This window comes from Penicillium cataractarum (genome assembly GCF_028827025.1).
Source record: "Penicillium cataractarum strain IBT 29864 chromosome Unknown utg000001l, whole genome shotgun sequence".
Classification (NCBI taxonomy): domain Eukaryota; kingdom Fungi; phylum Ascomycota; class Eurotiomycetes; order Eurotiales; family Aspergillaceae; genus Penicillium; species Penicillium cataractarum.
The window spans coordinates 5071433-5084354 of record NW_026622737.1 but is presented as its reverse complement, the minus strand read 5'-3'; the positions used below and the strand labels follow the sequence as shown (position 1 = coordinate 5084354).

Here is a 12922-nt window from a genome sequence, read left to right as displayed (position 1 = left end):
CCATAGAACAAGACCCAGGCAGTAGCATATACTATGCACCATATTTACACATTGAAACCCCTCCTACCCCATATTTTCACCAACCTTAGCCCCCAAGAATGTCGGCTTGAGTGGCTATGTACTCAGTCAGACCCCTTACACCCGTAAATACAACACCTTGGCACTGCACAGCCAGCATTCCTGGGGGCCACCCAGTACTCCATTATCCCACCAGGAAATCGATGCGACTTGCAATGGCCCGTAAGAAAATGATACTAAAGTCTGATGCTCGGTCTATTCCCGTGGACGCTGTAAATTGATACCGTGTGACCGCTACATGGTCTGCAGAAGCTGGTAGATCATGTGGATCACAGCAACGCGGAGACGAAACCATCATATCTGGCATGATGGCATAGCCCCCGCGACTTAACTGCCAGCAAGTTTAACAAGGAATTCACAGCGATGGTGTTGATTTAGAATATCGCCTATTGCGTTCACTTTCTAGGATAGGTCTTCATGTATACACCATCGCTGTATATATCAACATGCACTTTCATCATACCCCTCCCCCAACATATGACCTCAGCGATCGACCCACTACCCGATAAGTGGCCGGATCAGACTCTGTAAAAAGTGACGAACTAATCCTTACTAACAAGGCTTTATTATTCCTACCCAACTAAAACTGCAGCCCGATCAGGACGAAACGAGTCCTGCGGCCATGCAGTTGATGAGGGTGCCATGACGCAATACTTCGATCTTCCACGCCGCCACGCCTGATGGCCAGCAACGTGTTGATAGCATTGGTCGTTAACTCGCGTGATAAGAGACTGACTAGTGATCTAGCAAACATTCGGAACGGTGTGCTGATTGGAGATGTCAGATGTATGGAGGTCAGCTGACAAATAAGTGCTGCACGTTGTTCTTTTGGAATCACGGAAGCTCAATAGGCAAAGGAATTCAGATAACCATGGTAGTTAACCATGAAGTCTTTAAATCTTATAGCAGACCAGCCATCACTCTCGTCAATTCCTCATTGTCGGCTTCAAACGCATCGAAAGCGGTATTAGGTGACTGTGGGTTCGCAGGAACAGAGAAAAACCCCATATCTACCCCCTGGCTAATGACAAATCCGGTCCGGTGGGCAAGTGTAGGTCCGAAGTTGCATGAGAATCGAAATAGAGATCACCGGCATTCTCGAAGAAGCTGCTCAGATCTTCGCAGATGTTAGACTCGTCTATCACCCCGGGGGATATTTGCCATGGAGTCGTTGATGTGTCGTAGTGTTGGTTCGGATGGAGATTCGATGTAGGCTGTGATACTGGAGTTGAGAGGGAATTGATATCCCACGGACCGCGGGAAGTCGTCGAATCTGTCTGTGTTGCTGGGTGTGGGTGGTAATCTGCAGCTCTTTTGGTACCCCGAGTCCGTGGTTTTGCCGGACGACCATGAGAGCCCGTTTGATGATCTGGGCCTCCCTTGTGTAACTGAATATGTTTCAGACTGCGGATGATCTTCTGCAAGCGCCGCGATGTTCGAGCACGAGTCGCTGAACGACGCACAAGCTCTATAGCTGTATAGAACTCTGGCCGGCAGACGTGACTGAAGCGACTCGGGGCGTGCAGGACTGCCAAGAGAAGAGCAGCTAACGCAGAGATCAAGAAATAGTTGAACGGCTCCGGACGTTGAAAGTAGATATTTGTCACACCGCTGAAATATTCCAACATGTGGATTGTGCTCTTCGCCGTTTCAACAGCGATAGTCGCTCCAGCAACGTCTCCGGCGATGTGTTCACTGCTTTGTAGATTTTGCCGATATACTAGGATCCGAAGCTGGTTTCCCTGCAATGCGAGCAAGACCTGCAGCATCATCGCACGATCATTTTGCTGTGATTGTTCGGTTCTGGCAAGCAAGCCAGCTTGCCGATTCGGGTCGAAGCGTAGCTCGCGAGGAATCGACCAAATCCATTGCTGCACCTGTGCATCCAACTCGGCGCATTTATCGGCGGTTGCTAGACGCGAGTGTTTGGGCCACTCCATGACCAAGCCCCAGATCTTGGTGCTCAACCGCGCGTACGAGATCATGCATGTCAAGTATGGGGTAGAGTGTCCCGGCTCGGGGAGATTGGTATCCATATCCATGTCCTGGATGCCGAAAGGAAGTCCACTGCCAAATGACCACTTTCGATCGAGTACGTAGATGCACCAGAAGAGCCGCATCGCCCAAGTCCAGGCTAGCTCACCGGGGAAGACACCTCCTGTCCGCTGCCAAGTTTCCTGTCGATGGAGGCCCAGTTCCATGCAGGCACTTGTCGCGATGCGAATCATACGCCAGGAGATGACCTCATCGTCTCGATACGAGTGGAAAATTGACTATTGACGAAAGTTAGACCAGGTACGTATCTCGGACAATGGTGACACGTAGGGGGTTAGCATACCAGCAATGTCATGATCAATATCTCTTTCATATCCACCTCAGCAACCTTGAACCGGCTGGCAAACCGGTCTTCAACACTATCCGCAAGCTGCGCAGCAGCTTCACTGCGGCCATGGGACTCCGCTAGCAGGGCAGTTGCGAGAATCAATTTCAACACCTGGATATCCCGAGCAAAGAACCAATCCTGGTCTGTCGAAGCTTTATCTAGCGAGTCAGTCGCATCGGTAAGTATCGTATCGTGGGAGCGATAGTACTCGTGCACATAGCCACGAACACCATCTATATCCACACAGGGATACATAACTCCAACAAGATCTTCATACACCTGTACTAGGCGAAGGGCATCATCAAGACCGAGGCGGATACCACTCCCTGCATGCGAAGCAGTCCCGTCTGGAGTGGGACTCCGAGTTGGCGTAGACAAGGGCATGTCCTCATCGGCCTCATCACTAGCAGGGTTTCTCGACGAAGCCCTCTGTCGTCGAAGTCCAAACTCCGCACTAGTTGGCCCAACATACGGTGGTGACTTCGGGGCGTTCAGAATACGATCCAACTCCCTTGGAGTAGATGTCTTTGCAGGTCTTGACGATCCCGGACTGGAAGCCTCTAACTCTCGCAGTCGAGTAGATATACTCCGCATTTCCCGCTGAAGCCTCTCCAATTGCCGATCAACGGAGTCAAATCTGGGGCCGACGCTATGGGGGATCAGTGACTGGTTACAGTGGCTTGGCTAGTCGTATTCTGTTATGAAGACTTACCGCGCATCTTTGAACTCGGTCTCTTGGATTGGCGTGCGATCCGTGGGATAAATGCACGGGATTTTGCCACGGGCACAGCGTGAACATGTAGAGCCCCCGCTACACTTGATCTTGCGCCGTTTACACTCATTGCTACAATAGTCAGCACGAGCACGTATCGTTCCACAGAAGTCTGTCCTGTGCTAGATCGCGGGACGGAGCGAGGGTGACGCACCAAGCGATCTGAGTGTATTTCGCTCGCTTCTTCGGATGGTATGATGCGGTCGGATCCACATCTCGACCAGGCGATTCGCTTGCCATGATCCGAGGAATGATAGTATAGAAGTGACGGAATGTAACGAGGGTGCGTCGTTGCAAGACCGATGGGAGTTAAAGAAAGCTCGGAAGCGGAAAGGTAGACCGAGACGGAACAAAAGAGGCGGGGCGATGCGATTGGACAATGTGGAGAGGAAGTGGAGTATGTGATATCGCAACCTTCAATGAGGGATACACTCAACAACAACTAGACCAGTCCATAGAAATTTTACACAAAATAGAGGAGGAACGTATGCTCAATGGGAGAAGGCTAAGTTTAGTAAACAGTCTAGGAAATAGGTATGGCTAACTCTCGTTCAATCATCATCTTCAGTCATTGCCGGACAGGTTATATGCAGGGTAGACCTCCACGTCAAGAAACCGTGATCATCCCCATGTAAGCACAACAAGATCTGCAAATCGGAAATAGAATATCATATAATAAGCAAATTTGAGGGAATAGTTGAATATCTATGCCCGAAATAGAAAAACAAGCGCAGTTTCTCCGCACGCGCGGGCGATAAGCCTCGATATCGGTATCGGCCTCGGAATCCTATCCATGATTCCGAGCAGGTTGAGGCAACAAGATAGCCGCTGAATCATGGGGTATAGATGACCCAGATTTGCTTGAAATATAAGAATATAAGTACCCTCCCAGAGACAACTCTCTTCAAGAATCAATTCTACCAACATCACAATCTTCTACCATGACTAATTCACCCAAAAGCCGTGACGGCTACCAATGGACCAAGGCCACCGGCCTAGTCCAAGGCGTCCCAACCCTAGGTCTAATTCAACCATCCACCCATTTCACAAGGGGGAAGCACTACGACGTAATCGTGATTGGAGGCGGATACGCCGGGCTAACTACCTGTCGGGACCTCGCCCTCGCCGGCAACAACGTGCTCCTCGTCGAAGCGCGAGACCGTATCGGTGGGCGGTCTTGGTCATCAAATATTGGCGGATATCCCTACGAGATGGGTGGGACGTGGGTGCACTGGCATCAACCGTTTGTGTGGCGAGAGTTGAGACGGTATGGGATGATGGATCAATTGGAGATTTCGCCAAGGAAGAATGTTGAGGGCGGGGCGAAGGTTACTGTTAATTTGGATGGGGAGGTTAAGCATTTATCGCATGATGAGGAGGTATGCTATACACGCACCTTTTCTCAGATAATAATTTTTGAAGGATGGGACTGTTACTAACTCGGCCATCCAGGATGCAACTGTCGAATCTGCGTTCAAAAAATTCATCAACGTGGACGGTCAATTCGGCCGCAGTGTCATTCCCTACCCACACGATATCGAATTCAACATGGCCGGCGTTCAGGAATACGACCACATGTCCATGGCCGACCGCATGGCACAGGTTGCACCTCACTTGACGCCCTTAGAGAAGAACATGTTCGAGGGATTCCTAGCCATCACACACGGCGCAAAATGGGAAGAGGCATCTTTCTTCGAGCTACTGCGGTGGTGGGCATTGATGAACTACAATTATCCCGATTTCATGGCTATCGGACTCACGTACAAGCTCCGTGATGGCCAGTCTGCACTGGCGAGACGCATTTTCGACGAAGCTGTCGCCACGGGAAGATTGGATTACTCTTTCTCCACGCCGGTCAGGGATGTGATTGATCACGGAGATCGAGTTGAAGTCACCGCTCGAAATGGGGTGGAGGTCTTCAAGGCGAGACGTTTGGTCTGCACCGTCCCGTTGAATGTCCTGCATACTTTGGCTTTTACGCCGGGGCTGCCGACTCTGAAGACGGAGGCTTCTCTGGCTGGTCATGTCAACCAAGTTGTTAAGTGTCATGCTGAAGTTGCGAATCCCGAGATGCGCTCGCTCGGGGCAACGAATTACCCCAATGGCAGACTCACTTACACGTTCGGTGATGGGACTACTCCCGCAGGAAATACTCACCTCGTTGCTTTTGGAAGCTCCCTTCCCGGTGTTCACTTGGATCCCGAGCAGGATATTCAAGTCACCAAGAAGGCCTTCGAGGAATTCTACCCGGGCATGAATGTTCAACGGTTGGTGTTCCACAATTGGCACAAGGATGAATTTGCTCGTGGTGCGTGGGAGTGGTTGAGGCCGGGTATGACGACGAAGTATTTGCAGGCGCTGCGAGAACGACATGGGAATGTGTTCTTTGCGAGCTCAGACTCTTCGTTTGGATGGAGAGGGTTCATCGATGGGGCTATTGATGACGGTGGGAGAGTTGCGAAGATTGTTCACGATGAGCTGCGGGATGTGCGGCCCGTCGCTTCTAAGCTTTGATGTTGAGGGGGAAGGGAGTTGGGGTGTACATACTATCTGGGTCTAAGTCTTCTGTAAATACTGCTACTGCAAATGCGCATCAGTTTGAATTTTTGTCCGATTGACTTGTCCGTCTAATTTAATAGTACGGTTGATTATTCGGTATGACCCGTCACACAAAAAAGCATGTCTATATTGGTTTGATGCTGTGGATACTTTTGTCCATAATGTCTGTAGACTGCCTCCATTCATGATCACATATCATGAATCGGAGACTCAGAAAAAAAGAAACGAGAAAACGCCGCCGCGGCCTGAGTGGCCCGATCGAGAACACCATGCCATGAACGCCAAATCAAACCCAGCCAGAAAGAACGGAAATGAGGGGAATCGAAGTTGTACACATAAAGCTAGAAGTCTTCACTTCCTCAGACTTAGTCATGCTTGGCATGCTCATGCCCATTCGCCAGCAATTGGAACGCCTTAACCAGTCCCATGGCTGATCCAGCTGCCACACCACCAACCAGCACCATTTGGAAGCCACCGATCACACCCTTGCGCACATTTCTGCGCCCCCTCCATCCACTCACGAAGCAGGTCTTGCCATACCCAAAGAGGAACAGGGCAACGGCCATGGTGGCAATGGACCAGCGCAGTGCGACAAAAGCATCGTGGGGGCCGACGAAGAAATAAGGCAGCAGAGGCACGAAACCACCAATGAAGTAGCCCAAGGCAATAGTCAGGGCGCAGATGACGGCACGGGAGCCGGAAGGTTCGGGGAGAGTGTGGTGGAAGTTCATGAGGAAAGATGGAAGCATGGGGGAGGCGGAGAGATGGCTGGTCAACTGGGAGACTAGTTCGGCGGGAAGCTCGTATGGCTCGAAGATCTCCTCGATAGTGGTAGAAACGGAGGCGGGGTCCGTCATAGTCTGGGTTTCGGTCTCCTTGAGAGTGGCCTTGTAGGATTCCCTGTGAAATCTAGTCAGCGATTATTGCTCTCAAGGGCCCATTGAGGTAGTTTGTTGTATGGCTAGGCCGTGCATTGGAAAATTGGAAGGAAAGCTTGGCTTACTCTTCACTCTTTGCGCCAAGGTAGCCACCCAAGCCCATAGAGATGGCGCCTGCGATAAGCTCCGCCATACCACCAAAAACGACCACCTTGGTATCGCCCAAGGCTGATAGTCCCGCAGTGAGTGCAAATGGGACCGTCATGCCGTCCGAGAGACCGATAATGGCGTCGGAGACGGTACGACCGTCAATCCAGCGTGATGGCTTCTTGTCTGCTGCCACCGTACGGCGAATCTGACTCTCACCAGCTTCAACATCGGATTGCAAACGCAAATGCATATCCTTCTCATTCTCCTCGTCGGTCGAGGACCGGTGGTCGGAAAGACGTGAATAGTTCGACATGAGGCCACTCGTTGAAGTAATTGACATGGTGATAAAGGAGAGAGACTCGGAAGAAATGAATGGGTTGGAATCACAAAATCCAGATGAATGTTATTGTTATCCCTTGTTTAACTAGGGATGTCTCAAAAGTGTCTTTCCACGCGAGCAAAAAGAAAGGAAGACCAAAAAAAAAAGATTCGAGAAGGCGGGCTTAAGAGAAGGACGCGAGCGTGGAGCTGCATGTGCTCTCTCCTCTCGCTTGGAAGCGTTACACCTGGTGGTGCGGAGTAATCGGAGTCGCTGGGAGGCCGGTGGACAGGCCGTCAGTCAAGTTCCCCGCCGATCGCAAAGCATCCCAGCCTATTAAGGAACAACGTGCTTGGCAGTGGTCGGTGTTGCGACGGTGTTTGTCAGGCACGTGCCACGCTGATTCGCGGAGGATCAGCTGGTGAGCGGGGCAGAATTGGCAGGCGGTGGAGCCATGTGGAGCTTGTTAGTGCTTAAATCCAGGGATACCACCAATCAGATTACAGAGATTGTAATCGCGGGTGAAGTCTTCCCGTTGATTGGCTATTCTTTGCTGACCAGTGGAGCCCCGTACTTCTTTAGATCATTTTCATCATTTAGTCAACTCATTTAACTCTCGTGATTCTTCTGGATTTTTTTAATGTTTTTTTTCTGGTTGATTAACTTTGAGATCGTGGCCGACTTCGGGAAATATAGCCTCGTGGCTAGTCACGAAGCAGGTACACCCGACATCCGACTCGGTCATCCATCCCTTTGATTAGCATTGTTTATCACCATCCTGGCTTCTCCTTTCCCCGCAGATATGCACGGAGTATAGATCCCAATAGTCACGATAAAGCGGATAATGTCACCCGCCCCCTGACAGATCTAATCAACACCATAATAGCTGCGACAGAAAAGGAAATCTCCTGCGTGCCTCTCCTCCCTTCTCCCTTTCGTCTGTACTTTATCATCCCCACCCACCTGCATCCCTACAGGGATGAGATGGCCATGCCCCCCTCATCCAAGGTGGAATGGCGTGAAGAGTGGACCACGCCGCGTCCGCGAGCCATGTTAGGGCTCGGATTAAATCGCTAGCATCGGGTCTTTTCCGTCGCTGCACTCCTTAGCGTCGGTCGTGGGCTCCTGACCAAGACGTTAGATCGAGAGATGGAGCCCTTGATGGTGTGCAATTACGGCAGGTGCCGATGGAAGGAGCGCACCTGCTCCCAGGAACTCCAAGAAAGGAATCGTCGATTCCGTCTGGCGAGAACTTGCAATTTCCGCTCCTTTCTATAAGAATGTCCCTGCATGCCTGCTCGAAAAAGCAGGCATCGTCAGAGCTTCTCAAGACACCACTCACCGTTCACTGAGACGGGCAGACCACACTCATCATGAAGTCAGCTTGGAGGATTGCGGCCGTCTCAGGCCTCATTGCTGCAGCATCAGCTCGCCCGACAGCGCGTAGCACTCAGTCCTGGAGCAAGCTGCGTGAAAATGTGAGTGATATTACAGCATCTTACAGTATTTCCTCTCCAAGTTGGAGTTATGAGCAAAGCAACTGATCCCAGAACGGCTCTTCTAGATCAAGCACGTCATCTATCTCACCCTGGAGAACCACTCCTTCGACAACATCGCTGGCTACTGGGACTTCCACCCGGACATTGACAACCTGCGCAAGGTTGATTACTGCAACGAATACACCAATGCCAATTGGACCGTGTGGGGAGAACCACTGGAGATCTGCGCTGCCCCATTCGAGACGGAAGTCCCGCTTGTCGATCCCGATCACAACTTTGCCGGCGTCACTTATGAGATCTTCCGCAAGTGGAACATCACCAAGGATGATGTCCCCAACATGGGTGGTTTCGTTGAGCGCCAGTCCGAGAAGTACGAGTCGACTCCCGGAGATGCGGCCTTTGTGATCAAGGCATACGATCAGAAGAAGACCGCTCTGCTGGCAGAGCTGGCGCAAAACTTTGCCTTCTTCGATGCCTACGTGAGAGCTACCCTGAAAAAGATGGAGAATGGAACGTCAAGACTAAAGCTGAAATTTAGTTCGCCGAGCACCCCGGCCCAACCAACCCCAACCGCCAATTTGCAACTTCGGGATCGTCCTGTGGCTTTGTTGATAATACTGACCAGGCTGCTGGGTTCTGGAATAATGTCACTGGTACTACTTGCGTCACATCGATCTTCGAATCCCTGAGCAACAAGAACATCAGCTGGAAGAACGTAAGGTTGGCCTCTCTGGCTGTATATGACAACTTCTGATCAAAGCTATTTCTAGTACTACGAGACCGACATCATCGACGCATACATGTACAAGGTAAGTACTCAACTCAATCATATATCAAATGTATGTCGTGCTGACCTTTCGAAGTGGGTTCAAGATAACGCGATGGATCGCCTCGCTCATGCGGACGAGTTCTACCGCGACTTGGAACAGGGTACCCTGCCCACGTTCTCATACATCAACCCCGAGTGCTGCACCATCGACTCGATGCACCCAACCAGCCCTATGGCATCTGGCGAGCAGATGGTCAAGCACCTGTACGATGCTCTCCGTCGTTCCAAGTACTGGGACAATGCGTAAGTCATCAGGATCAAATAAGTTCCTCCTTGGTTGATACTAACGATACTCTTCAGTCTCCTGATCATCAACTTCGATGAGCATGGTGGTTTTGCCGACCACGTCCCGACTCCGTTGAATGTACCCCAGCCCGAAGATAACATCACCTTCACCGGCACATCCGAAGGTCACGAGGTCAACTACGACTTTACTCGCCTGGGAGTCCGGTAGGCCAATCCTTCTTCAACCCAGAAAAGACCTTCCCACTAATAAGGCACAGCGTTCCTGCGTTCCTCATTTCTCCCTTCATCCCTGCAAACACCCTCATCCACGACGAGGGTACCTCGTACGCCAAGAACTCCGCCTACACCCACTCCTCAATCTTGCATTTCCTGCAGGAACTGTGGGGGCTGGAGGGCCTGAACAACCGGGTCCAATGGGCTAAGACCTTCGAGTATGTCTTCTCAGGTACCAGTCGGGATGATACGCCTAAGACCTTGGCGACCCCGACTTGGGAGGGCGGTAGTGGACAGCCTGAGCCTAGTGCATTCTATCTGCTGAATCAGGACTATAGCTATTATGCTGATCAGTGAGAAGGTGCGGATGGAAACGGATGCTAGGCATAATTCATGGCCATGACGTGCTATTCGCCCCCAGGTGATATAGCCTATCATTGCATATTTAAACATCCTTGTGGTTTATTGGGCGAGGAAAATTTTTTATTGTATATTCATATCTTTCAAATGACATTTTTGCATCTGTCAGGTAAATCTAAAATTCAGGTATCCCAAACTAAGTTTGGGCGCGTAAAGTTGTCTTAATCATGTGAACAGTAGGTTTGGGGGCTTGCATCTCACTCAACTAGGTCATAGTGTAAATATGGAGAAGGAGAACTCATCAAGCTAGAATAGCCTAAAACCAAACGGGCTCGTATACTTCAATCATCTACGCCGCTGGTTTGTGAAAACTGCAGGTGGATGGGGTGAAGCGCGGGGATCACGTCCATGAGCACAAGATATATATCCAGGAAAGGGACGGAAAAAGCCTTCGAGGCCACGCGTCAACCTTCCGTGTACCTACACCATTATATTCGGCCTAGATAGCAAAATTTCCGTCTATATTATATTCTATTGATGTCGCGACAAAGGGAGTTGGGCTACGTTTGTTGCAGCTCAGTTACATGAGCCAGCAATCTTCAGACAACATAACAGAATCAAATCTGAAGAAAGAACTACCATTGGAGGAAACTAGGAAGGAGAGATGTGGTCAAAGAACGAGATGAATTACCTATGACTATCAGTATGGTGCTTGACAGGCAGTCATCTATGAGGCAAAGACATACTCATCGCACCTTCGAACCGTCAGGCTATGATCATGCTTGCAATTATTGTATAAGTGTTATCATTATCAACCTCCCGTAGGATGTCATCTGAAAGTAAATACTAGAACCAGAAATAAAGACGAAAAAAAGCCACTCCATCTATCATTAAATCCGTGTATATCTCTATTCCACTTCAACCTTATTCAACTCTCCTCCACCCTCAACCACAACATTCATTTCTCCCCACCCCCTCATCACCTAAAGAATGCTCCATCGACCACTCATACCCATAGCTGTATTCTCAACAAGCTTACAGGGCAAAAGCCAAAGCACCAGCCAAAAGACCGGCAGCAGCGGCGGGGTGAGCCATAACAGCGACAGCAGCACCGGTGGAAGGAACGGCAGTCTGCGAAGAGGTACCGCTAGCAGAAGCACCAGTCGACGACGCGGAGCCGGTAGCACCGGAGGTACCGGTAGTCTTGGAGCCAGTGGAAGTGCCAGTAACGGTGATCAAGGTGTTGGTAGTAGTAGCGGTACCGGTGGTAGAGGTGGAATCGGTGGAAGTGCCCGACGAGGTGGAGGAAGAGGAGGAAACAGTGGAAGAGCTAGAAGTGGAGGAGCTCTGGGCGGAGCCGGTCACGTTGAACTGCTCGGACTGAGCAAGGATGCCGGTGTTCATGGTCTCGTCGGACTGGAGGTTGATCTGGTAGCCATGGCTAGTTTGGAGATGTTTGTTAGGAATGATGTGCACCGAGGCTGGAGGAAGGGACGGCAGAGCCTCGTGGGAGCGAAACATACCCGGCAGTGACGCCAGTGAGGCTGTCGATGGTGTAGGAACCATCGGAAGTCTCGACATCGGTAGCAATCTTCTCGCTAACGGGAGGATAGACGGCGTTGTTGACGAGGTAGAGGTTGAAGCTCTTAGCATCGGTGCTGTTCCGGGTTAGATATGACTTTGAACGTATGAAGACATCGAGATCAGGGTATAACTTACTTGACATAAGTCCACTTGACAGTCAGAGAGCTAGAAGCCTTGATATCAGCACCCTTCTCGGGCTCGGTAACATGGAGAGCTGATGGTTTTGTTAGCAAGTTCCCGAGGCTGGAGATGGACTCGACTTACCTCCGACGAAGCCTGCAAGAGGCATAAGAGACAGAACGAGCGAGAGACGCATTGTGATGATTTAACGAATGAATAGTAATCGAAAAACGATAGACTGATATTCAAGAAAGCAAGAGTTACCGAATATCTCCAACGACAGTGAAGAGAGTTTAATATAATTAAGTAGAAGAAGAATATAAAATCAAACGTAATATCACAAACGACGATTAAAAACAATCTCGCACAATAGCTAAGACAAGTCTAATAATATCTGAATCAATTGATGGCATTATCCGGCACGAACCTGGCAGTGAATGCATTGCTGCCAGCTGGACATGACATGACATGTCTCTGCCACAGGTCGGACACGAGCCTTGGAAAGGGAACCATGGTCTCCATCTTGAAATCAGGGACCAGTCTCAGTACCAACCAAAAACAACGCCACGCGAAATACAGTACCCAAGTTTTTTGCAAAATCAATAATACCATTTGTACTCCGTACAAAAAGTTCGGACGGAAGATCGCCCGAATGGGACCCGGGTGGTGACGGGATTCCACAAAGAGTCCTCGGTCGAACCGGCGGCGTTGGGCCGGAGATTTCGGTGCACTCGTATTAACGAGACAGCCGATTGGGCCGATAGTGACCTTGCAAGCCACTAATGCATCCTAGCGAGATGAGGCGCTGCGGAGGCTGAACCGAGACACGCCAAGCGTTTGCTGGCGCTCGCCGTGCATGATTGGTTCTGTCTTTTGCTTGATATGGAGCCCTGTCATCGAGTTACGGGTAAGTTCAGAATTCGCAGTGTATA

The 12922-nt window shown here is 50.4% G+C and overlaps 5 protein-coding genes across 5 annotated transcripts; 2 read left to right on the top strand and 3 right to left on the bottom strand.

Annotated features, from left to right (window-relative positions):
• Window positions 1-1088: 1088 nt before the first annotated feature.
• N7496_001794 (Zn(II)2Cys6 transcription factor) lies at window positions 1089-3473 on the bottom strand (the record flags this gene model as incomplete). The annotated part of the gene is made up of 4 exons (XM_056694725.1): window positions 1089-2351; window positions 2417-3110; window positions 3174-3305; window positions 3388-3473. 4 exons carry the CDS (start codon window positions 3471-3473, stop codon window positions 1089-1091), a joined length of 2175 nt encoding a protein of 724 aa, XP_056561454.1.
• A 701-nt stretch (window positions 3474-4174) lies between these two features.
• Window positions 4175-5747, top strand: N7496_001793 (flavin monoamine oxidase family protein; the record flags this gene model as incomplete). The annotated part of the gene is made up of 2 exons (XM_056694724.1): window positions 4175-4612; window positions 4656-5747. 2 exons carry the CDS (start codon window positions 4175-4177, stop codon window positions 5745-5747), a joined length of 1530 nt encoding a protein of 509 aa, XP_056561453.1.
• Window positions 5748-6157: 410 nt separating this feature from the next.
• Window positions 6158-7160, bottom strand: N7496_001792 (VIT1/CCC1 transporter family protein; the record flags this gene model as incomplete). The annotated part of the gene is made up of 2 exons (XM_056694723.1): window positions 6158-6692; window positions 6796-7160. 2 exons carry the CDS (start codon window positions 7158-7160, stop codon window positions 6158-6160), a joined length of 900 nt encoding a protein of 299 aa, XP_056561452.1.
• A 1352-nt stretch (window positions 7161-8512) lies between these two features.
• N7496_001791 (uncharacterized protein) lies at window positions 8513-10283 on the top strand (the record flags this gene model as incomplete). The annotated part of the gene is made up of 6 exons (XM_056694722.1): window positions 8513-8617; window positions 8704-9117; window positions 9177-9353; window positions 9409-9710; window positions 9768-9917; window positions 9971-10283. 6 exons carry the CDS (start codon window positions 8513-8515, stop codon window positions 10281-10283), a joined length of 1461 nt encoding a protein of 486 aa, XP_056561451.1.
• Window positions 10284-11321: 1038 nt separating this feature from the next.
• On the bottom strand, window positions 11322-12186 carry N7496_001790 (GPI anchored serine-threonine rich family protein; the record flags this gene model as incomplete). Its single annotated transcript, XM_056694721.1, has 4 exons — window positions 11322-11727; window positions 11810-11944; window positions 12006-12084; window positions 12135-12186. 4 exons carry the CDS (start codon window positions 12184-12186, stop codon window positions 11322-11324), a joined length of 672 nt encoding a protein of 223 aa, XP_056561450.1.
• Window positions 12187-12922: the final 736 nt, after the last annotated feature.